This window comes from Mustela putorius, unplaced genomic scaffold, assembly GCF_011764305.1.
Source record: "Mustela putorius furo isolate JIRA1106 unplaced genomic scaffold, ASM1176430v1.1 tig00000253_pilon_pilon_pilon, whole genome shotgun sequence".
NCBI lineage: Eukaryota > Metazoa > Chordata > Mammalia > Carnivora > Mustelidae > Mustela > Mustela putorius.
In genome coordinates this window covers 4,329,065-4,353,180 of record NW_025421329.1, presented here as the reverse complement: position 1 = coordinate 4,353,180, position 24,116 = coordinate 4,329,065, and the positions used below count along the sequence as shown (strand labels likewise).

The window sequence follows — 24,116 nt, the reverse complement described above, 5'->3', positions numbered from 1 at the left end:
GTCACGACTTCCTCCTCAACTCCCTCATCAGACACCCAGCTCTACCTACAAGGCTCATTCTCGAGTCAAACAGCCGTGGACCGCTACACTTCTCAGGAGGCCCGTTCAGAGACTGTGACTCACAGCACTGCTTTGCAGTACAGGGAATCAGAAACTCAGGATGAAAGAATAACATGCAGCTCACCAGTAAGCCAGTAGCCAGCGCGGTCTTCTAGATAATTTTGAAAGAAGCATTTTGATTAAAGCGTAACTTTCTTGCCTCCCAAATAAAGCAGAAAGGAGATAGCCGGGTATTTGGATACACATTTGGAGTAAGAAAAAGAAAAAGATACCCAGCTTTTTTATACCAACTTCCTCATTCAATAAGAGGGGGAAGGAACAGTGGTCTTAACTCTAATTGTCTGAAATACCCAAATCTCCACACACCTTATCCCATTTATAGAAAGCAAAATCCTTCATCCCCAATTCCCACATGAATAATTACACAAGAGGCAAGTTAAAAATGCTTCCTTTATTACATAAAGCCAATACTGCTACTTCTAAGTTCAACTGTGTGCATCTCTATATTTTTCAAAGTGTTATGCCTGTGATGTTAAAGACAATCACTTCCAAGCGTCATGAGGCGGTGGCTTCCCATGGGTGTCATCCATCAGCCCTGCTCCCCATCCCACAGACAATCAACAAGCTGCTCTAGGAGATCAGGAAGTTCTCCCGGGCCCCAGCATACACGTACACTTAGTGTTCTTCCACACCGTACTGTACCAGAAGCAACAAAATTCTGAAGGAGACACAGCTGAAGTTGTGACAGGTGTCCCAGCTTGTCAATACACCATTTTATCCTCTCCATTAATAAAGTGCTGTAATTACAATGGAGCCCTAATCTGCACTATAATTAGCTGTTGCAAGGTACTGTACATTCTCCCTAGGATACTCCGGTGATTTTATTTCCAAGATGCAAGGTCACTCTCCGAACAGTCTCCCAACTAGCCCGCGGAGAGCTCACTGCGGGTGCAGGGAGCTGCTCCCCGTATTCCAACTGCATGCTCAAAATAGTGCTTTCAGCGCTGGTTAGAAGTGTGCACGATTCTGAGGCAGTCTCCATCACACATCTGCTAGAATTAAAAGACTGCCTGACTTAGTCTTACTGTAGTTAGTGTATTAGTGCTGTTACATGTGTTAAGGAGATCTATTTTCCATTATGCAGTTCAGCTCAAGAGAAAATGAAGAATTGGGGCCAAAATTATAACCAGATTATAACCAATTCTCTAAGCAAAAGAAACCAAGTTACCTGCTGAGGTTACAAAGATGCAATAATTCTCTTTATATGGCCCTTGTACTGTTTGGTAACTGCATTATTAAAAATCGTGAGTTTAACAAAAAACCTTTACAAGCCAACTCATCAAAACAGGCATTTGGCCAATAAGAATTTAAATTCACACCAATAAAACTTTAGATTTTAGATGTATGTAGGGCCATCTGCACATTTATAGAATATTTAGTTCACTTTAACAGATGACAAGACAGCTCCCCCTCTGTGAGACCCTGGCCTAAACATATTTGCTTTACTTATATAGCAAGAGGGTAACATTAAACATGGAAGCTTTCGATCTATGGCACTGAATGATGGTCTACACAGGGCATCCTTCAAAAGCTACAATTAAGGATCCACCTAGCTTTTCAGCAATACAAGCCCGATTGAGGTCTTCTGGTCCGTTTGCTTGACATTCGTGTTTTATGCCTATGGAGGAAAAACAACAATTCTCTTTAAGGATTACAGCAGCAACATAACCTATTTCTTTCTCTAAGACAGGAAATTTTTTTTTTTTAAGATTTTATTTATTTATTTGACAGAGAGAGATGACAAGCAGGCAGAGAGGCAAGCAGAGAGAGAGGAGGAAGCAGGCTCCCAGCTGAGCAGAGAGCCCGACAGACAAGTTCTAATATGGACAGAACAGCTGTGGCACATACAAACAGTGGAATACTACACAGTAAGGACAATAATCTGTAACTATGTGCATGAAAATGAACGACTAAAGAAGAGAACACTGATTAAAAGAAGCCAAACTTCATCCAAGCATACAGTCTAGATGATTCTATTTGTATAATGGAAATCAGCCAAAGCTACTTCTACTGCTAGAAGCCACGCTGCTGGTTCCCGTATGGAAGGACTAAGAGAAAGTGACATAAGAGAAGAGGCACAAGGGAGACTTCTGGGATGCCGGTTGTTAAATCAAGAAATAACCATTTCCGTTTGTGAATAGTGAGTTCTACAAAAATTTAGATGTCCACGTTCTATAGATATGTTATGCTTCAATTAAAAGTTAAAAAGCAAATGTAGTAATTTTCTTATTTTTTTAAATAAGTAAAAATACAAAGTCGATGCGTCAGTTGCACAGTTGATTTCGTTGACTATATTGAAGAATAATCCGTATTTACAACTGGCATCTCCTTTGCTCTGGAGAAGTTAGCTTTCCAGTAGTATTGTACTACACATTTAAGAAATCTGTCACAATGAAAACTATGTAAAATGTGTACTGATGGCTTTCGCAGAAAAATTACACCACCTCACGGCAGAATGAGCTCACTTAGGGAATTACATACAGTAGCTTCTCCGTAAACAGCTGCTATCTTTCAAACAGATGCACTGTTTCTGATCCTCCATAATTTTAAGTCCATTTCTTGAGCTGCAGAAAGTACAGCAGGTCAGCTTTTGGACCACTTAGGGGTGACTGGAGAAAGCCAGTGATAGTTTCGTAAGGGAAAAAAAGCAAACAAGGTGACCATCTTTAACATCAGCAAGTCAAATGTATATAGCAATTCTGTCCTTTACTGAAAGGCAAAACAACATGGTGCAGAATCCATCATCAGTTAACCAACTGGTGAACACACCTCTGGTGGGTGGCCCAAACACATGGAGAATCTGACGAGGCCTGAATGATGCAGCAGCAGGTTTCAAGAAAAGAAGTGAGAATTTAGTTTTCCTAGGTAAAACAAGCCAGAGCAAACCTGTTCTACCACAAGAATATAAAAACCAGCCACAGTAAAACAAAACCAAAACCACACTGGGCCAAGTCCTGTGACCCTGGCTTGCCCAGCTCTCTGGTGCTGGCCATGGCAAGGAAGGCGGTGGGCCAACCTGTTACATGGAGGTGACACAATCCAGACCAAGCCTCCCATTCTGCAGCGGAGACAATCAAGGCCCCAGGAGGTTAAGCGCTTGGGGCCAGGGTCACACAGCAGTTAGGTTGTAAGGTGAGCCCTCAGTGCAGACCTCTGGGCATTTGCCCCATGCTCTTCCCACTGTACCAACACTTCCCTCCAGGCTGGAGGTAGTAAGTATTGCCAGGCCATCACACCAGGATCCCCATCACCCTTCAAAGGTAAGTGGCTATTCAAGGATAAGGGCACTTTCCTTTGGACACAGGTGAGTCAGTTACCTAAAGTCATACCATTCCAAAATAAAGCTAAAGAGTATCCTTCCCCATATATGAATGTCTCCTTACTTCAAGTTTGTTATGTCAACACATTCATAGGCCATCATAAATTCATTATGTAGCACAGCCAATGTAAACCACTGAATCTCCATATGCTATTTGAGAAACTCGGCAGCATCTCAAACTGATCTGAAGCCAGCCCAAACAAACAATATGCACACAATGTCCAGAGAATAAAGGGTTTTTGATTTTTTGTCATCCACACCACCCCCCAGCCAAGAATAGGGTTTTTTGTTGGTGGTGGTGTTTGTTTTTTTAAAGATTTCATTCATTTATTTGACAGAGATCACAAGTAGGCAGAGAGGCAAGCAGAGAGAGAGGAGGAAACAGGCTCCCTGCTGAGCAGACAGCCCAATGCAGGGGCTCGATCCGAGGACCCTGGGACCATGACCTGAGCCAAAGGCAGAGGCTGTAACCCACTGAGCCACCCAGGCGCCCAAGAATAAGGTTTTTAAGACAGGTCGTTCAGATCCAGAGTGCCCAGCACAAGATAGAAGACATGCTAAAAGTGAGGTTCAACATTCCAGGTTTTTCCTCAAAAGAGGCAACACTTGCCTTCTTTGTCACCAAGGGTCTCCAAAGGAAGTAAGGTGCTTCTTAGAAAAGATGTAGCCCGCATTCCAGCGGTCCACCATACCTCTAAATGTTTGGAAGTAAATCTAATCCATACCTTGAAATTTCTTTTTGATGGCATCCTTGGAGCTTGCATAGATCATTTTACTTTTCAGAGGAGCTAATTCTGGTGCCCTGCATAGAGAGATACCAAAAATGAAAACAATGTTTAGAGAAAGTACAATTACACTGGGTTAAACATTTGCATCAGTGATGGGGAACAGTCCTCAGAATCTCCTGGGAGTTTTGCTAACTACACAATGTGTCTATTTCCACCCCTCCTTGGACACTATCAAGGAGAGGCACACACAGAATAGCTCAGGTTGACGAAGGTGGAATAAAATCAGAGAACCACCAATTAAAGATCAGATTAATGGGGCCATAAAAAAAAAAAAAACCCACTGGATAATTGACTGTATTACCCAATTTGTTTTAAATTTTTCCCTATTTTTATCAATAAAGGCTCGAGTTCAGGCTAGTAACAACCATCTTGCTTTTCAACTCTTTCTGGTTAGGGAAAAAAAGCTTCAGAAAATACAGAGAATAATCTGTAAATCAAGTATATGCCACCCTGAATTAAGAAATACTAGAGGGGCGCCTGGGTGGCTCAATGGGTTAAGCCGAAGGCAGAGGCTTTAGGTTATGATCCCAGGGTCCTGGGATCAACCCCACATCCGGCTCTCTGCCTGCCTCTCTGCCTACTTGTGATCTCTCTCTGTGTGTCAAATAAATAAATAAAATCTTTAAAAAAAAGAAAGAAAGAAATACTAGAGATTTTAGCATTTGGGCTTCAGATTATCTGTAATATATTCCTTTTTAGAAAACGAAATAAAAGACTCCTCCTTCTTAATCCTTCCCAGTCCCTTCATTTATGTCTATTCCGATAGACAAATAGCAAATTCTGACCACATGAGAGTACTTGCTTTCCATCTTAGACTAACAAAATAAAACATGTCACAAGGATTTTTTTTTTAAGCTTAGCAATTCAGCAACTGTGCCTTAACTGTCAGTATTACTATTATCTTGTATTTAACGAAACTTTTAGTGTCTCCCTCCTCCTGAATGAATCCTGGAAGCACAGCATATGCTTCATAACTTTCTTCACCAGCAATACTGAAAAATAAGAGACATACTAACAATGCACAGAAAAGCCTCATCCTATTCAAACTGCTTGTCCATGAATTATTTCCCACTATGCCACCAAACTCCAGGCCTGCCTCTGCTCCATGCTATCTTAATACACTTTCTATATGGAGTGTAGTTAGATACTTTTAAACACCTAATGCTTGCATTTAACTGCCATACTTCCAGACCATTCTACAGTCATTAAGCACTGAGGGTAGCATGGAGCTCACGCTAGTCTACTCCTGCCACAGAGGGCAGTTTCTATTCTTAGGAACCAGGAACAGCAGTCTGTGTGTCTCTCAGATGCTTATTCCTCCCAACGGAATTTGAGGAATTAACAACAAGGGAGGCAGAACCATAACCATCACCTTAGGTATGGGAATCACTTGAGATGCAAAGTTAAGTGGGTACTTTCTTTATGCAAAATAGGTCAGGGACAGGAAAAAACATTAGCTGTTCTGATTTTACTCTAAGCAGATTTTTAAAACGCCTTAAGTAAGAGCCATTCCTGGGCCCTACAGTCTGTTATGGGAAACTCCTGTAAGTCTGTACATTTTCTTAAAACAACATGCAAAACAAAACACTGCATTAACAATGAATTCCTTTTTCTTCTTTCTACCTTTATTTGCCAAATGTTCTTTAATAATGAGGTATTATTTTCACAGTAGGGAAAAAAAGGGGGAAAGTAATGCAAATGAAGTAAACAGTCACCAATTTAGAAGCCTAAACCTTCAGCTGCATTATCTACAACTCAACTATAAATCTCAGAAGGGCAGAGGCTTCACCTATGTTACAGCTGTTTTCCCAGGCTCTAACACAATACTTGGAATGTGGTAGAAATAAAAGTTCAAATCAGGAAGGGCTCCGTCTGAAGTCTCAACAGCTACTATCCTTATGTAGGTAAGTTTGTGGCTCTCAGACTTGCAGAACAATAGGCTGCCCCCAACAAGCACCTGATCCCATGTTTATATTCCACACAGCATCTTAGTTTAATCAAGCTCAATAAAGGCTTGCTGAAATGTTACTGAGGTGTGATCTGGAGTTAGATTCCTTTAAACCAGAATTCTTCTGACTTCCTAGCTCCATATCCCAAGCTGTTGGGTGACCTACAGCAAAAAGCTAAGCCCCACCTAGCCGTGTCCTGGCTCAGAAGAAGTATCAAGAGGACCTTCACTCCCCCCAAATCAAAGGCTGTTACCACTCCCCCATCCACTGGAAGCTAGAGAATTATTCTACGTAAGAATTCCACACCAAAGAAAGCAATATAATAAAACTTAGAGACACATATGACTTTCAACTCAAGCTTAATCTCAAACTTACCTGAAAAGACCAGGATAATAAATTAAGCAGCCTTTTAAGAAAAAAGGCCACATAAATCGCCTTATAACACTTTTTCACTATTTAGAACAATGCTATCCAGAAGGGCTTTCTGCAGTGATGGAAATGTTCTGTCTGTGCTACCCAGTAAGGTGGCCACTAGTCACAGGCGGCTACTGAGTGTTTGAAATGTAGCAAATGACTAAGAAAATGAATTTTAAAATTTACTTAATTTTAATTATTTCAAATTTAAATAGCCACCATGGCTAGTGGCTACCCCTACTGACCTAGTTAGAGTTGCAACGATAGTACCAACTTCCAAAACAGCAAACCACAGGGGCATCTGGGTGGCTCAGTCAATCAGCCCTGCAACTCTTGGTTTTGACTCAGGGCATGATCTCAGGGTTACGAGATCAAGCCCTGGCGAGTCTCAGCTGGAGTCTGCTTGAGATTCTCTCCTCCCTCTGACCCAACTTCTACTCACTTACTCTCCCCTGCCTTTTAAATTAATTCATCCTTTAAAAAAAAAAAAAAAAGGGTAGCAAACCACGGAGGAACAAGTAAAGGATGGGTGTTTTAAAAAGTGAAAGGCTGGTTCCTGGCAAGATATGTTGGAGAAGGTTTTTGGTGGGGTAAACTTTCTTTTCAGGATTCTAGGAAGAATTTTTAGAGAAATGTTAGCTTATAAGTGAGTTCAGAGAATGCATAAAATCTAGCTCCTGCCCCTATCCCCACCAAATCAAAATCAATCAACTACTAAAAGTCAAATTCTTCGAGTACACAGAGAGTAGTTAAAATTTACTTCTGGTCCTACAAACATTAATGTAACTAAGACATTATGAAACCTTAATAAAAATTAAATGACAATACTACAGATAGACTGAAAATCCTTTTGACCCTAAGAACTGGTTTCTTCAAGTGGTAACAGTAAAATTAACTCTGAGTTATACAGAGGCTCAATATTTCTGATGCTCACCACAGGAAAAACATCAATTCCTCTTTTCTAGATTCCTTGGTTTCAAAGCTTGCATCATACAAAGCATAGCGACAATCTTTTTCAGGAAGCATTCCCACAAAATGCTTGAAAGGATCGGTTATGGTTACACCAACATCTCCAACCAAGATCTCTTTCCCTTCTTCTACAATGATGCACTTTTTGTCTGCACTGAGACAAAAAATGACAGCCTTCTTTCTTTTCTTGATTTCTTCTGGTGTGGAGCACTTCCGAACTTTCATGTCATAAAAAATGCGACATACTTCATCTGCAACTTGCACTCCAGAGGCCTATAACAAGGTAAAAAAGTCAGAAGGAGGCTTTTAACTTTTATTGTGCCAAATATAAAAACATCATTTTTTATATTTTTTATAAAGAGTTTTTAAGGTATACTCACCATCCAACAGAAAAACAAAATCTAAGCTGCAATTGTTAGTTTCAGTCATTAAACATTAAAAAAGATTATATATCTAAAGTATTCATCACTACTGCATAGGTATAAGGAAGACTGAGCTACAGCAGCCCCTCCTACCCTAAAATCTGGAAAAAGGTGCTTCCTAAGATATGCTAGATTCAACTGCTTTTAAAGGGGTTGCTCAGAGGTCCAACTGGGAGCAGTCATCTCCCTAACTGGAATATTAATAATACCCAAAATTCTTTTCATAATGCATAGCAGATGGACAGAGCAGCTGCACTGAGAAAATTCCATTCTGTCAAGCATATCTTTCTCTAACAGAAGAATTAAAAGATCTTTGTCTATATACATTTCAAAATTATGTGATTAATATTTAGTAACACATTAATCATATGCCTTGAAAATTCCACTTAATCATATGCCTTGAAAATTCCACTTACAAAATCTCTAAGTTTAAATTAAAATCACTAGGGGCACCTGGGTGGCTCAGTGGGTTAAGCCTCTGCCTTCGGCTCAGGTCATGATCTCAGGGTCCTGGGATCAAGCCCCCCATCAGGCTCTCTGCTCAGCAGGGAGCCTGCTTCCTCCTCTCTCTGCCTGCCTCTCTGCCTGCTTATGATCGCTGTCTGTAAAATAAATAAATAAATAATCTTTTAAAATAAATAAATAAATAGATATGAATGAAATCACTAGATTTTAATTGTTTCAACCAAAAAGACATGATAATTATGTGACATGATGGAGGTATTAGTGTAATCATCAGACTGTGGTATATAAATGTATCACATCAACACCTTGTACACCTTCAGCTCACACAATATTATTTGTCTATTATATATCAATTTTAAAAAAGGATAAGAAAACATTTATTGCTGTAGAAACAAAATAACTTAGGATCATACTGACCAAAAAAATAAACCTCTTACCATGTTACACTTGCTATTCTGAAACGTGACCCTGACAGCAAAAGGTCTCAACCTGAGTTTTTAATCTTTCATCTTCTTTGAGGTGTTCTATCTGCATTATCTTTACTAAAGCCATAATTTTTGATGCCTCATTAACTACTCTGGTTTGCATGTTAGCTTTTCTAAAGCAAGAACTATGAACTTCATAAATTTAAATACTAAACAATGCAAAAAATATTAATGATACCCAAAATTAATGCCAAGTAATTTGGTTAATAGAACTACATATAAGATGAAAGGACAGAGGCACCTGGGTGGCTTAGAAGTGTCCAACTCTTGGTTTCCGCTCAGGTCATGATCTCAGGGTTGTGGGATAGAGCCCCCTGTCATGCTCCACACTCAGCGGGGAGTCTCCTTCAGATTCTCTCTCTCCCCCCTCCCCACACCCTGCCCTTTCTAAAATAATACTCTTTCTTTAAAAAAGAGGAAAAGACAGCCCACATATGAGGAGAAAATATTTGCAAATCGTATTTCCAGTAAGAACCTGTATCCAGAATAAAGATCCCTTATAACTCAAAAATAAAAAAAGATGACCCAAATTTAAAATGGGTACGGGGTCTGAATAGACATTTCCCCCCAAAAATATAAAAATGGTCGGTAAGCACTTGGGAAAAGTGCTCAACATCATCAGTCTTTAGGGAAATAACATGTCAAAACCACAAGGTTCTACTACTTTATACCACTAGGATGACTTAACAACAAAGACAGCAGTAACCTATGTTGGTGAGACTGTTGAGACACTGGAACTCTTCTACACTGCTGACAGAATTGTCAAACAGTGTGCCTGCTTCAGGAAAGCATTTGGCAGTTTTCCAAAAAGCTAAACACAGAATTAATATCTATTAATGCCATTCCTAGGTATATACACAAGAGAAATGAAAACATGTCCGTATAAAAACTTGTACACAGGGCACCTGGGTGGCTCAGTGGGTTAAAGCCTCTGCCTTCAGCTCAGGTCATGATCCCAGCGTCCTGGGATCCAGCCTGCATCGGGCTCTCTGCTTGGCGGGGAGCCTGCTTACCTTCCTCTCTCTGCCTGCCTCTCTGCCTACTTGTGGTCTCTGTCTGTCAAATAAATAAAATCTTTAAAAAAAAAAAAAAAAAAAAAACTTGTACACATATGTTCAGAGCAGCATTACTGATAGCAGCTAAAAAGCGGAAGAAAGAAATCAACTGAATGAATGGATAAACAAAATGTGATGCCATCCATACGCTGGAATATTATTCAACCAATAAAAAGGTAGTGTTAAAGGCTATAACATAAACCGTGAAAATCACTATGCAAAGTGGAAAGAAGCCAGATATAAAAGGCCACATATTACATGATTCTATTTCTAGGGAATGTTCAAAATAGGCAAACCCATGTTCAGAAAGGAAGGAAGCAGATCACTGGTTTTTAGGAACTTAAAAGGGAAAAAGGAATGGGGAATGACCACTAATGGGCATGGGGTTTTCTTTATGGTGTGATGAATGCTCTGGGATTTGACAGTGGTGATGAATCTACAACTCTGAATACACTGAAAACCACTGAATCATACTTTATGATATGTGAATTACAGCTTAGTAAAGCTGTTACTTAAAAATACACATAAGAACTCTGGCAGTCAGGGGCGCCTGGGTGGCTCAGTGGGTTAGAGCCTCTGCCTACGGCTCAGGTCCTGATCCCAGGATCCTGGGATCAAGCCCTGCATTGGGCTCTCTGCTCGGCAGGGAGCCTGCTTCCTCTTCTCTCTGTCCCTGCCTGCCTGTCTACTTGTCTGTCAAATAAATAAATAAATAAAATCTTAAAAGAAAAAAAAAAAAAAGAACTCTGGCGGTTAAAATATACTAAGATCCTAGCATTTACTTAATATTGGGGTAAGCTCTAATATACTTCAATTCTATCAAATCTAGTCCACATCTAATCATAATCTATTTCAATCCTATCTAATCTAATCCACACTTTGTTTATAAACAACATTCATGTGGTAGTAGACACAGAAAATCAAGAGTAGAAAACTACCACAAAACCCATCCTATCTTATCACTTTCCTAATTTCTGTAAATCACAACTGACCAACCCATATTTAAAAGCATGAAGGAAACAATGGAAGCCTTATTAAGCCAACCAATCATCTAAATGTATCTGTCAATATTTAAGTGAATTAACTCAAACATCACTTTAAATTCTGATTGGAAATAAAACATATTAACCATGTACCAGTGTGGAAACAGAAAGTAAATAGCTATTCTGCAATTATTATACAACTAATGTCAGCCAAATCTAGCTATAACCTACAGGAATTTTAAAAGCCTCAGTATGGAGAAATCTGAGCTTTTCTCCACCGGAAAGGATGTTTGTAAAGGTTTCTGATGAGAGGAGTACTATAGACACTTATGCTTGAGGAAATTAACCCTGAAGACTGTAAAGGAAAAATTGGCAAACACACTGAAAACAGGAAGACCACCTCTGAGGCAATTATAAATATCCAGATGATGTAAACTTTAAAGACAGTTAGGTGGAGATGACCAGTTAGCAATTGGAAATGTGAGCTCGGGTCTTACTAATACTTTGGACTATAATCAATATCCTAGAGATACCAATACAAAGTAGCAAAAGAGTAACAAGTCCAGGGGACTATGAAGAAATGATCAGAAAACTAAAAAGTAAGGGACAAAACAGCATCCTAGAAGCCAGGGAGGCATCCTGGGGGGAGGGAGGGGTCATCAACACCAGTGCCTGCAAAGTCTGAGAATGACTGCAACAGACCACCAGGTTTGGCAACTGAGTCTCTATGCATTTCAGGAGATTGGAGGAATCAGTCCTAAGTCCAGGGTAATATGCTGAGGATTTACAAGGGTAAACCGAGGAGGTGAAGAAAGAAAGCACAAGACAGTTAATGGCAAAGGGAAAAGGAAACAGACTGTTTGCTAACTTTATAGAAATTATCTTACGACTGGGAAAATCTGACCATACTAAAAGTTTAAGAGTTTGAAGGAACAAGAGGAAAACCAAACCATTAAAGGAAAAAGGAAAAAAGAAAAAAATAAACTAATATTGAGTACTTAATGTTGTCAGACATTTCTAAATCACAAAAATTCTGAGATGGCTACTGTTATTATCTGCATCTTATAAATGGGGAAACTGAGGAAAAGAAAGATTAAGTAACTTGGCCAGAGTCACATGGAAACCTACAGCAGAAGTGAGATCTGAACTCGGGCAATTTGGCTCCAGAGGGTACTCTTAACCACTTACAAGTAAGAGACAAAACTCTAAAGAGACTGATGAGATCCAGGGTACAGATGAGGGACTCAATCTTAGAAAAGAATATACAAATAGCCCTTGATTTGCAAAAGTTCGAGTTACACCAGTTTGCTTTTACGAAAGATCTGCATTTATACCTGTTTTCACAGACCAAAGGAAATCTAAAGACTTTCACATTTACAAAAAAAGGTAAAAAGCAACAACAGCACTGAGTGTTTGTATGGAAGCAGTGCACACCTGGAGCAGTGAGTGACCCTGCCAAACTCCTTCCCCAGATCCACACTCAGCATCACCACATTGAGCCGCCATAGCTTTAAACTGTATCTGTCAGGGACGCCTGGGTGGTTCAGTTGGTTAAGCAGCTGCCTTCGGCTCAGGTCATGATCCCAGCGTCCTGGGATCGAGTCCCACATCGGGCGCCTTGCTCGGCAGGGAGCCTGCTTCTCCCTCTGCCTCTGCCTGCCATTCTGTCTGCCTATGATCGCTCTCTCCCTCTCTCTCTCTCTGATAAATAAATAAAATCTTAAAAAAAATAAATAAATAAAAATAAACTGTATCTGTCAGCATCTGCACTACTTCATTTATTTTGTTCATCTGCAACCAAGATGTGTCCTAAAGGTACCAAAAGAGTCTAAGGAAGGTTATGTTTGGCTCTGGGAATGATGAAAATTTTTCCATATAAATTAATGGTAACTGCTACACCATTCAGGCTTATGAAAGGTTTCACAGGCTCACTCTACTTTTGGATGGTGGGGGAAACCTACACCCTTCTCTCCTCTAAAATAGTAAAAGGGACAGTAATAACTTCGAGAAGGAAAATACCCATTTCTAAAAACTGTACTTGAAAACCTCTATATTCTCTGTGAAGTATAAACCAGAAGTAGAGCAGGAGTTTGAGGGCAAATCAGTAAAGATTCAGAATAGCAGGGGTGCCTGGGTGGCTCAGTGGGTTAAGGCCTCTGCCTTCAGCTTGGGTCATGATCCCAGGGTACTGCGGATCAAGCCCCGCCTTCGGCTCTCTGTTCAGCGGGGAGCCTGCTTCCTCCTCTCTCTGCCTGCCTCTCTGCCTACTTTCTCTGTCTGTCAAGTAAATAAAATCTTTTTTAAAAAAATAAATAAATTTTTTAAAAATATTCAGAATAGCTGTTATGGGGAATTGCCAAGGGAATCACCTAAGGACAAGCAAAGGGACTCTGAGGACATCTAAAGGTTCAGCTGAGGTCAGGAAGAGTGGCGGCAGAGCAATCTAGCAGTACACAGAAGTTGATGGCAGTTAGGTGGAAATGGAAAGGAAGGACCCTGCATTCTCCCTAGGAGGCTTTATCCATGCTTAAGTTTTCGTGTGTCTAATCCAAATGACTTGCACATTGTTCAGATTTCTGCTTTTTTTTTTTTAGATTTTATTTATTTATCAGAGAGAGAGGGGGAAAGAGAGCAAGCACAGGCAGACAGAATGGCAGGCAGAGGCAGAGGGAGAAGCAGGATCCCTGCTGAGCAAGGAGCCCGATGTGGGACTCGATCCCAGGGTGCTGGGATCATGACCTGAGCCGAAGGCAGCTGCTTAACCAACTGAGCCACCCAGGCGTCCCAGATTTCTGCTTTTCTGAGCCTGAAGCCTTTATATCCAATTTCCTATCTAACATCTCCAGATGGATGTGGCAAAGAGATCTGATGCTCAGCATGTCCAAAGTCTCCTTCTAGCCAGTCTTCCTTTCTCAGTACATACCACCATCCCGGTTACACAGACTCCAAACCTAAGAGATAATATCTTCAATAGTTCCTTCTCCCTCATCTCACTTGGCTCTTTGACTTTTTTCTTATCTTTTTCCAAGATATTCAGCGCTCTCCATCTGTCACCACTCTCCAGCCTAAGCCACCATTTTCTATTATTCGAAATGCTACACTAAACCCCCAACTGGCTGCAGAGGAGAGAGATCAAGATACGTGTACACCACACTGCCTCCTCTTCATGGCCACACAGGAAGACTACATTCCCCAGCCTTCCTTGCAAGTTCAGCTGGGGCCAGGGAGTTCTGCTCAGCACAGTGATACCAAGGACTTCCAGCCCTGACTCTTTAAAAGTGATCTTCAAGTTCTCTCTTCCCCTGACAAGAGGACATTTGCAGACACAATTTAAGACAGAAGAGAGCTGCTGACTCCCCTGAACTCTGCATGATAGACAGAAGTCTTTTCTGTGTTAAGCCACTGAAATTTGGGGTTTAATATGTTACCACAGTTGTTCAAATATGACAGACTGCCCATGCCCACTGCTGTTCCTCCCCACACTCCAATTCATCTTCAACACTACAGCCAGAGATCTGAAAAACAAATCCAAAATCCAGGCTCAAAATACCTCGATGGCTTTCCATTGATCTGAGGACTAATTCTTTAACATAGTCTAGTCCTACCCTCCCCTCCAGCTTTATCTTATACTACACAACTCTGTATCTCACTACCCTGGCCTTCTCTTAGTAGTTCACACTGGCCATGCTGCCTCCCATCTTTACTCATACTGTACACCCGCCTGTTTCCCTACCCTTCTTTGCCTACTTCACTCTCAGGATCTCAGCTCAATTCTCACTTTGCAAAAAAGCTGTCTAGGTCAAACCCACTCTAACAGGATTCCATGACACATGAATCTCTACTGCATAGCACTTACCAGTTTCAATGTTTTGGTTTTTTTTATTATGTTTACTTTAATCCCAGTATAGTTAAGGTACAGTGTTATGTTAGCTTCAGGTATACAATGAGTGATTCAACAATTTTACACATTATCAGCACTCATCATGATAAATATACTCTTTTTAATACCCATCACCTACTGCACCCATCCCCCCACCCACCTCCCCTCTGGGACTGACTTATTTCACTTAGCATTATACTTTCTAGCTCCCTCTACATTGTTCCAATTGGCAACATTTCATTCCTTTTTATGGCTGAATAATATTCCATTGTGTGTGCATATTTGCGTGTGTGTGTATCACATTTATCCATTTGTCTATCAATGGACACTATTGTAAATAATGCTGCAATAAACATGGAGGTGCATGTATTCCTTTGAAATAATGCTTTTATATTTTTGGGGTAAATGCCCTCAGTTTTTTCTAAGATTATTTAGTTAATGACTGCCTCCCTAAATAGGCTGTAAATTCCTTAGGACTATGCTGCTTTGCACCAAGAGACATTATAGCAAATCTTAAAACACAAACGACTGTAACACTGATCTACAAAATCATCTGTGCTTCACACGGTACTTTTACCTAATAGAAAAAGTCTTTTCCCATCAATCTCACTTTTCAGTATTTCTCTAAAGTGTTAGGTTACTGAGATATTAACTGCTTAGCTGTGAAGGAATCAAAGTTTATTTTAAAAAGGAAAATCAAATTCAGTTTTGATTTTATATTTTTTTAAGTTATTAAGTTTTAAATGCAAGTTTTAACAATAAAGACCATTAGGGGCACCTGGGTGGCTCAGTGGGTTAAGCCGCTGCCTTCGGCTCAGGTCATGATCTCAGGGTCCTGGGATCGAGTCCCGCATCGGGCTCTCTGCTCAGCAGGGAGCCTGCTTCCCTCTCTCTCTCTGCCTGCCTCTCCATCTACTTGTGATTTCTGTCAAATAAATACATAAAATCTTTAAAAAAAAACAAAACAAAACAATAAAGACCATTAAAGGATACTCGGAACTTCACACCAAAATTTGCTACATAGCTGGGGAAGAAAATCTGGAGAAAACAGACTGCCACTACAAGAGCACTTATAAAGACACCCAACCCAAAGCTTCAGTTTCTTTGTGTTCTGTACCAGTGGCCCTGGAAAGTAACAGTCACTCTTACACTCTACCCCCTTGTCAAAACAGCTGCTGTTAAATAATTACGTCACTCTATTTTATCTCACCAACTACCAGTTTTTAACTCATTCATAAAGTGTAACAGATCTTAAACCTGAGTGTCCTCTGGCAGAGCTTTTGTAAAACACTGACTGAGATGAAATGACTACATCTGAGGCCCCGCCTTAACACTCAAGATTCACTCAGTGTGAGCTTCTCTAAATAAAGATACTCCTCACAAACAGAAGGGGAAATAAATGCTACAGAGAGTATGTAACACTGGGTATTTTAATAATTGTAAACAACAGAACACACTTCGGTTCTCTCAACAATTCTAGCATAAGGGCTGGAATTTTTCGAAGGAGCATCAAGTTTTTCAGATTCAAATTTTTGTAAACAACTAAACTGGTCCCCAAACTAATGACTTACAGCAGTCCATCCTAAACCAGAATACCATAAATGGTCTATTTCTACTATGAACTGAAGCAGCACAGTTGACTTCGCCAACTACACCTTACATAAACCTCACTGGAGGAAACAGGGATGAAAGTTAACTTCCTACTTCAGGAAAGTATTTTTTTTGTAACTTATTTATTTTTCTAAGAGAGTCTGAAATATCTGAAAGTACGTTACTGCACAGTAGACAAATACAATTTAAAATTTATAAACACCTGGCAGAAATCAGGTGTTAGTTCCTTTCTCAACCTATCGAACTCTTAAATACCCAAGACAAGCATAATCAAAGGAGTTGGGGAGTTTAAAAATGGGTTCATGATTCTCCTTTATTCACCATGCCTTGAGCAATAGCCAAAAGAAACCAAAATGACAGACTATTTATAAAAACATTTGGGCTTCTCTCTACTACAACTGATGCTTCTGAGCAAGAACACTGAGACAACAAATAAAAAGAGTGACAAGTACTTCAAAGCACATTTCTACACAGAAATGACCAGGTCCTCCCAGGTCCTATGTTACGATGGGGCACCTGAATACATCCACCCATCTCCCTACCAAAACTCCACTGAAGCACAAAAAGGGAATTTTAAAAAACCCCAAAAACAAAAAACCCATAAACCCTCAAGGACAAAAAACACACAGAAGAAATAAAGAAGTTCAAACTAGGAAGAATGAGTGCGATTAGTCTGAGACACGCATAGGCCCCTAGATCCCTTCTTGAGTTCCACCGTGCTACTAATCTGTGGAATTCTGGAATTTATTCTCTGAAGAGTTCAGGTAAAACAACAGGATTTTCTAGCTTAGTCATCATACTGAAAACAGGAAAAATGGGGACCCTACATAAAGGAATGCTAAGACACTCTCTCCACCACCACTGCTTTGAAAGCTGAATGATTTATGAAATGCTTAGTTTCTCTGTTTGAGAGACCCATGCTGTCTAACAGAAATTTCTGTGATGATCCAAATGTTCTGTATCTACACTTTCCAGTATGGTAGCCATCACCACACACGGCTGTTGAGCCCATGAAATGAGGCTAATGCAACTGAGGAACTAAATTTTTATCCTTATTTTAAGTAATTTAACATAAAAATATCATAAAATTAACTCTATAGTATATTTTAGGTAATCAAATTTATAAGACGTATTACACAGTTTTCTGCCTTGGAAAAACAGTATATTATTTAGCTTTATGGATGAATCATGCCATCAGGAACCTTAGTTGTTATTCTGTATAGTGACAGGGCAAGGATTTCAATTCTAGTTTGCCAATAATTATGGTTGCCTATTTCTGGGGGCAAGGAAGCAATCCTGAAGCAATCCTGAAAACATAAGATACTGTGTGTGTTTACTGGAATATTCTGAATATGGACCTGGAAAGTCAAAACAACCAAAATGAAGAACAGTCATAGAACTTCAGACAAGAAGTCCTGACTTAAGCAAATTATTTTAGTTCATACAGATGGCAGACCAAAAAATTTTTACTTTTTTTAAGATTTTACTTTTTTGGGGTGAGCACCTGGGTGGCTCAGTCAATTAACAGACTGCCTTCGGCTCAGATCAGGATCCCAGGGTTCTGGGATCAAGCCTCACATTGGGCTCTCTGCTCAGCAGGAGCCTGCTTCTCTCTCCCTGCTGCTCCCACCGCTTGTACTCTCTCCCCATCTCTGTCAAGTAAATAAATAAAATCTTAAAAAAAAAAAAAAAAGATTTTACTTATTTTGGGGACACCTGGGTGGCTCAGTCAGTTAAAAGCGTCAACGTCACATTCCCAGGGTCCTGCATTGGGCTCCTTGCTCAGAGGGGAGCCTGCTTCTTCCTCTGCCTACCACTCTCCCTGCTTATGAGGTCTTTCTTTCTCTCTCTGACAAGTAAATAAAATCTTTGAAAAAATTTTTTAATTTATTTTTGAGGGAGAGAAGCAGACTCCACACCAAGTGCAAAGTCCAATGTGGGTTGATCCTATGACCCCAAAATCATGATCTGAGATGAAATCAAGAGTCATATACTCAAATGACTGAGCCACCCAGCTGCCCCCCAAAAGTTCTTTTCCTTCTTGAGGAAAAAAATGCTAGATACTGGGGAAGATATAAAATAATGAGTTTACAGTACAAAGTTTATATAATAACCATCAGGATAACTTCATTTTATGTAATATTACATATGATCATTCCAGATGAATTTTACAATTAATTGGGAATACATGTTTTAGTAAGCTGATAAGCTGTATTTCTTTTTTTCAATTTGTTGTGTTTCTCATAAACAGAATTTGGAACATTTAATCTTAGAAGACTTTTTAACCAGAGGAGAAAGCACAAGGAATCTATCTTACTCAAATCTTATAACATGAACAAGTTAGCTAACTTCTTGAAACCTCAGTATCATCATCTGTAAAATGTGAATTATGATCATCCTAACTCAGGAAGACTGGTAACACAAATAAATCACCTAAATACAGTGCCTGTCAATGGTATCATTCAGTGATTCAGATTATTATGAAACAGAAAACCTGGTTAGAGGTTTTTCTGCTCCCTCTAATTACTAATGTGGCTGATTGTTAATGAAGCCTTTGAGTGATAGAAGGCTACGAATAAAAGAAATCCAGACAGCTTAAAACTCATATTTAAAACAGCAATTTCTATTTGTTCCCTGACAGATAAGAATTAAAAAACCAAAATGACATCTGATGTATCTCTCTTTTTGTTCCGTAACCACAGAATGGTTGCACAGCAAAGACATGCAGGAGCAAATGACTTACCACTCTTCTGTTAAGAAATCGAAAGTCAGTTACAAGACCACTTACCATTTTTCTAGGCCCAACTATCACACAAGTAAATCAAAATCTAGAGATGACAACTGGGGTCTGTGGGGTGAGCTAACAGGCTTTGTTCTAAAGTTTGTCCCTTCCCTGTATACATCAGTCAAGCAAGCTCACAGCAACTCCTCAGTCCCTTGGTAAATTTGAAATGTCTGGTGCTGCTGAATACAGTTTTACAGATTGTGCCTTGCTTAAGTCTGCAAGATAGCGCTAAATTCAAGTGCATATTCCACTATCCAAGGAATGTGCCTGCAAGGCTTCGACTGTCCAAGGGCGTACCAGCTCCTATCTCCTGAGGCCACATCACCAGAGGAAGCATTCTGTAATTCACACAAAGTCACTACATAAGCTATCAGAGATCCAGAAAATGTTTCACGTTAACTGTCTTAATACACTCATTCCTGAAAACAATTTCCAATTATAGAAGTCCTTCACTCACCTCGTAGCAAAGCACAATGTCCTTGAGATAGCCTAGGCAGACCAAATAGCATTCTATTAGCTACATATTAATTTAAGAGTTCCACTAAAACAATTTTTTATTGGGGAAAAAAAATCATTCAATAACCTAAAGTCTATGAAACATGACCCACACCCCCACCAGAAGAAAAAAAAAAACCCTTACAGAAAGTCATCTCAACAGTGAAAGTGGATTAGATACAATAATGCCCAGCTGCTAAAAACAATCCATCTCATCCAGATTGTATGCAATCTTATAGGCAATCCCAATCAGATTTGTTAACAGATCCCAACCCCCACTCACCGCCCCCACCAATTGGGAAGCAAGGAGTCAGAAAGGGAGTGCAGGAATAGTGGGAACAAGTTTTGTAAGCCTGAGAGAGAAAATAATATTCCCTGACTTCTCCACTCCACAAAAAAAACTAGACAGAAGAATAGGAGGGGGGAAGCCAATGACAGTAAGCACATTGGCAAAGAGTCCTACGCTTTTATTATTTTCTTTTAAAGATTTTTATTTATTTATGGGGCGCGTGGGTGGCTCGGTTGGTTAAGCAGCTGCCTTCGGCTCAGGTCATGATCCCAGCGTCCTGGGATCGAGTCCCACATCGGGCTCCTTGCCCTCCGCAGGGAGCCTGCTTCTCCCTCTGACTCTGCCTTCCACTCTGTCTGCCTATGCTCGCTCTCGCTCACTCTCTCTCTGACAAATAAATAAATAAAATCTTTAAAAAAAAAAAAAAAGATTTTTATTTATTTATTTATTTATTTGACAGACAAATCACAAGTAGGCAGAGAGGCAGGCAGAGAGAGAGGAGGAAGCAGGCTCCGCGCTGAGCAGGGTGCCCGACGTGGGACTCGATCTCAGGACCCTGAGATCATGACCTGAGCCGAAGGCAGAGGCTTTAACCCACTGAGCCACCCAGGCACCCTATTATTTTCTTTTAAGCTTCAAATTTTCTTTTTTCTTTTTTTTTTTTTTAAAGATTTTATTTATTTATTTGACAGACAGAGATCACAAGTAGGCAGAGAGGCAGGCAGAGAGGGAGAGGGAAGCAGGCTTCCTGCGGAGCAAGGAGCCCGACGCGGGGCTCGATCCCAGGACCCTGAGATCATGACCCGAGCCGAAGGCAGCAGCCCAAACCACTGAGCCACCCAGGCGCCCCATAAGCTTCAAATTTTCTTCAGGGTAAAACCCATGCCATGTCAAGCCCTTTATGGACTATTTCCGCAGCCTCTTTTCCACCTGTCCCACAATGTTCTCCTTAATACCAGCCATGTACAACTCTTTGTGATTCTCTGAAAACACCATGTTCTTTTAAGATGTTTTACTGTCCTCTTCATCTGCTTACGTCCTTCAGGACCTCAGTTTAGGCCTCCTCTGGGAAGGCAGCTCTTACCTGCTCCCTCAATCACCACCTCTAATCTAAGCTATGTGATCCTTCTATGTACTTACACAGAAAATAATTGTTTCTACCACAGTATTCTCTACTACTGTGATTAACTATTATTTTGTGCCTCTTTCACTAGACTTGTGCTCCTTAAATGCAAGAACTCAGTATCTTTTTTTCAACCCTATTTCAACCTCAGAACTATCATCTACTTTGTCAATTTTGAAAAACAACTATCCCATAAAAATTTTTATGAAATGTACTATTGCCTTTGAGATATTTTTTCCTCATCCTTATAGTATAATTCTTCACTTTACACTAAGGAAAATCCTTCATTTCAAAACTTTAGTATTTTCAAGAAAAAATAAAGCAAAAAAATCTTCTACGTAATTTTTTATCACTCTCTGTTGGGAGTATTTTGGTCCTGATTAGATTTGCTGTTACTACTGTTTTCTTCCTGAAGACATAGAACTTTCATCCTCTCAGATACTGTTTGCATAAATGCATAACGTTTTTACTTCTTTAGACTCCTCGTAACTGACTGACAAGAAAAAACTGAAGATGGAAAATTTTTTATACTATCTGATTTCTAAGTGACAACTCACTGCCTATCATATCAGGGAAACATGAACGTTCTTGTGATAGGTAACACTGAAAGAACTGTTTGAGCTATAAATTAGCATATAACATTAAGTGTACAGCATAACAATTCGATACTTATGTATATTGTGAAATGATCACCACAATAACTCTAGGTAACATCCATCACCAGTTAGTTTTTTCCTTATGAGAACTTTTTATTTTTTAGTTTATTTTTTATTTTAAGAGATTTACTCTCTTAGCAACTTTCAAATATATAACAGCATTATTAATCATATCTACCAGGATATATATTACATGCCATGATTTCTTAATTTTATAATTGAAAGTTTGTTATCTTCAGACCACATTCAACCATTCTGACCATCTCTGGCAACAACAAATCTGTTCTCTGTACTACTCCATGAGGATCTTCATGAGGTAGTCCGTCCAGTCCCAACTAGCCAGGTCCAGATGCAGGACGGTGTGGGGCAGGGCAGTCTTCATAGATGGGCACAGGGTGGGTGACCCCATCCCCAGAATCCATGACAATACCACTGCTGTGGCCAGAAGCATACAGAGAGAGCACACAGCCTGTTCTCTATATCTATGAGTTAAGGGCAAGGGGTGCTTTGTTTTAGGTTCTACATATAAGTGAGACCATCCAGTATTTGTCTTTGTCTTATTTTGCCCAGCATAATGCCCTCAAGGTCCATCCATACTGTTAGAGAGGAGAAAATTTTCTTATGGCACACATACACGCCACATTTTCTTATCCATCACCCATCCATAGACATTTGGGTTGTTTCCATGCCCTGGCCACTGGAAATAATGCTACAGTGAACATGATGCACATTTATCTTTTTGGGTGTTTTTGTTTCCTCTGGACAAATACCCAGAAGTGGAGTTACTGATCATATGATAGTTTTATTTTTAATTTTTTGAGCAACCTCCATATTGTGTTCAATAATAGCTGCACCAATTTACATACCCACCAACAGTGCACAAGGGTTCCTTTTCCTCCACATCCTCACCAACACTTCTTAGTTTGTCTTTTTTTTTTTTTTAAGATTTTATTTATTTACTTGACAGACAGAGATCACAACTAGGCAGAGTATTCTTTTGAAGAATACTGCAAATGCAGGCAAAGATTTATGCACAAAAATGACAGTGCATTCTCTTTCCTTTTTTTCACCATACTGGTATGTGTGGTTGACCATTCCATGCAATGTTTTCTCACAAGACTTTCAAGATCAAGCAATTCCCCGCCAAGAAACAAAAGCAGAATCGTCCCATTCCCCAGTGGATTCAGATGAAAACTGGCAATAAAGTCAGGTACAATTCCAAGAGGCAGCACCAGAGAAGAACCAAACAGGGTCTGTAAGAGACTGCGCAGAAGGCACACATATTTATGCAGCATGAAAGGCATGTGCTCATATCCTATCATTCTGTAAACATCACTACTATCTGAAGAGTAGACTTTTTTTTTAAGATTTTATTTATTTGAGACAGAATGTGAGGGAGAGTGAGTGAGCATGAGCAGACTCTATCCCAGGACCCTTGGACCCTGACTGGAGCCAAAGGCAGATGCCACCCAGGTGCCCAACAACGGCACGTATTATCAGGGAAATGATTTTTCTCCTTTACTATGCTTCCACCCCAGTAGACTGGTTCAGTAATACATGTGTGAGACCTTTTGTTTTTTGGGGGGGAGGGCATTAGTTTACAGTCATGGATTTAAATTTAAAAGGGGGATGAGTTTAATACCATTACTGTACATGCATGATACCATTAAAAATTTAAGTTTTATTTTGAAGTTATATTTACTATGCCATAAAATTTTACCCACTTAAAAGTAGAAGTTCAGTAGATTTTAGTATATTCACAAAGTTGTACATCCATCATAATCTAATCTTAGAAAATTCTGAATACCCCAAAAAGAAACTCTGTACTGTCACTCCTCTTTTTGCTTTCACTCACCTCAAACCGATAACCACTAATTTACTTCCTGTCTCTTGAGATCTACCTATCCCAGATATAGCATATAAATGGGATTCTATAATATGTAGTCATTTTTTTGACTGGTTTCTTTTACTCAACATATTTTCAAGATTCATCCATGCTGTAGTTAAATTCAGTACTTCATTTCTTTTTATTACCAAATAATATTCTATTATATGGATATTCTGTTATTTTTTCTATCCAATCATCAGCTGATGGAAATCTGGGTGGTTTCCACTTTGGGGCTACTATGCGTATGCTATTATGTATATTCATGTACAGATTTTAATGTAGATTGTCCTTTTACTTGGTATGTAACTAGGAGTCAAAGTGCTGGGTCAATGGCAATTCCCAAGTTTAACTGCTTAAGAACTGCCAAAATAATTTCCACAAATGGCTACACCATTTTACTTTCCCGCCAGCAACACATAC

The 24,116-nt window shown here is 39.7% G+C and overlaps 2 protein-coding genes across 2 annotated transcripts in view; one reads left to right on the top strand and one right to left on the bottom strand.

Annotated features, from left to right (window-relative positions):
* Nucleotides 1-491: 491 nt before the first annotated feature.
* DSTN (destrin, actin depolymerizing factor) overlaps nucleotides 492-24,116 on the bottom strand; it is a 36,496-nt gene continuing 12,871 nt past the window's right edge. Inside the window, exons 2-4 of the mRNA XM_004754192.3 lie at nucleotides 7,525-7,832; nucleotides 4,165-4,241; nucleotides 492-1,738 (exon numbers count right to left, since the gene is read on the bottom strand). Of these exons, the coding sequence (XP_004754249.1) occupies nucleotides 1,629-1,738; nucleotides 4,165-4,241; nucleotides 7,525-7,832 (495 nt within the window). The 3' untranslated portion in view covers nucleotides 492-1,628. The remainder of the gene's footprint in view (nucleotides 1,739-4,164; nucleotides 4,242-7,524; nucleotides 7,833-24,116) is intronic.
* Nucleotides 22,753-23,067, top strand: LOC106005966 (putative 60S ribosomal protein L39-like 5). The gene has a single exon (XM_045078432.1). It carries the CDS (start codon nucleotides 22,912-22,914, stop codon nucleotides 23,065-23,067), a length of 156 nt encoding a protein of 51 aa, XP_044934367.1. The 5' UTR covers nucleotides 22,753-22,911.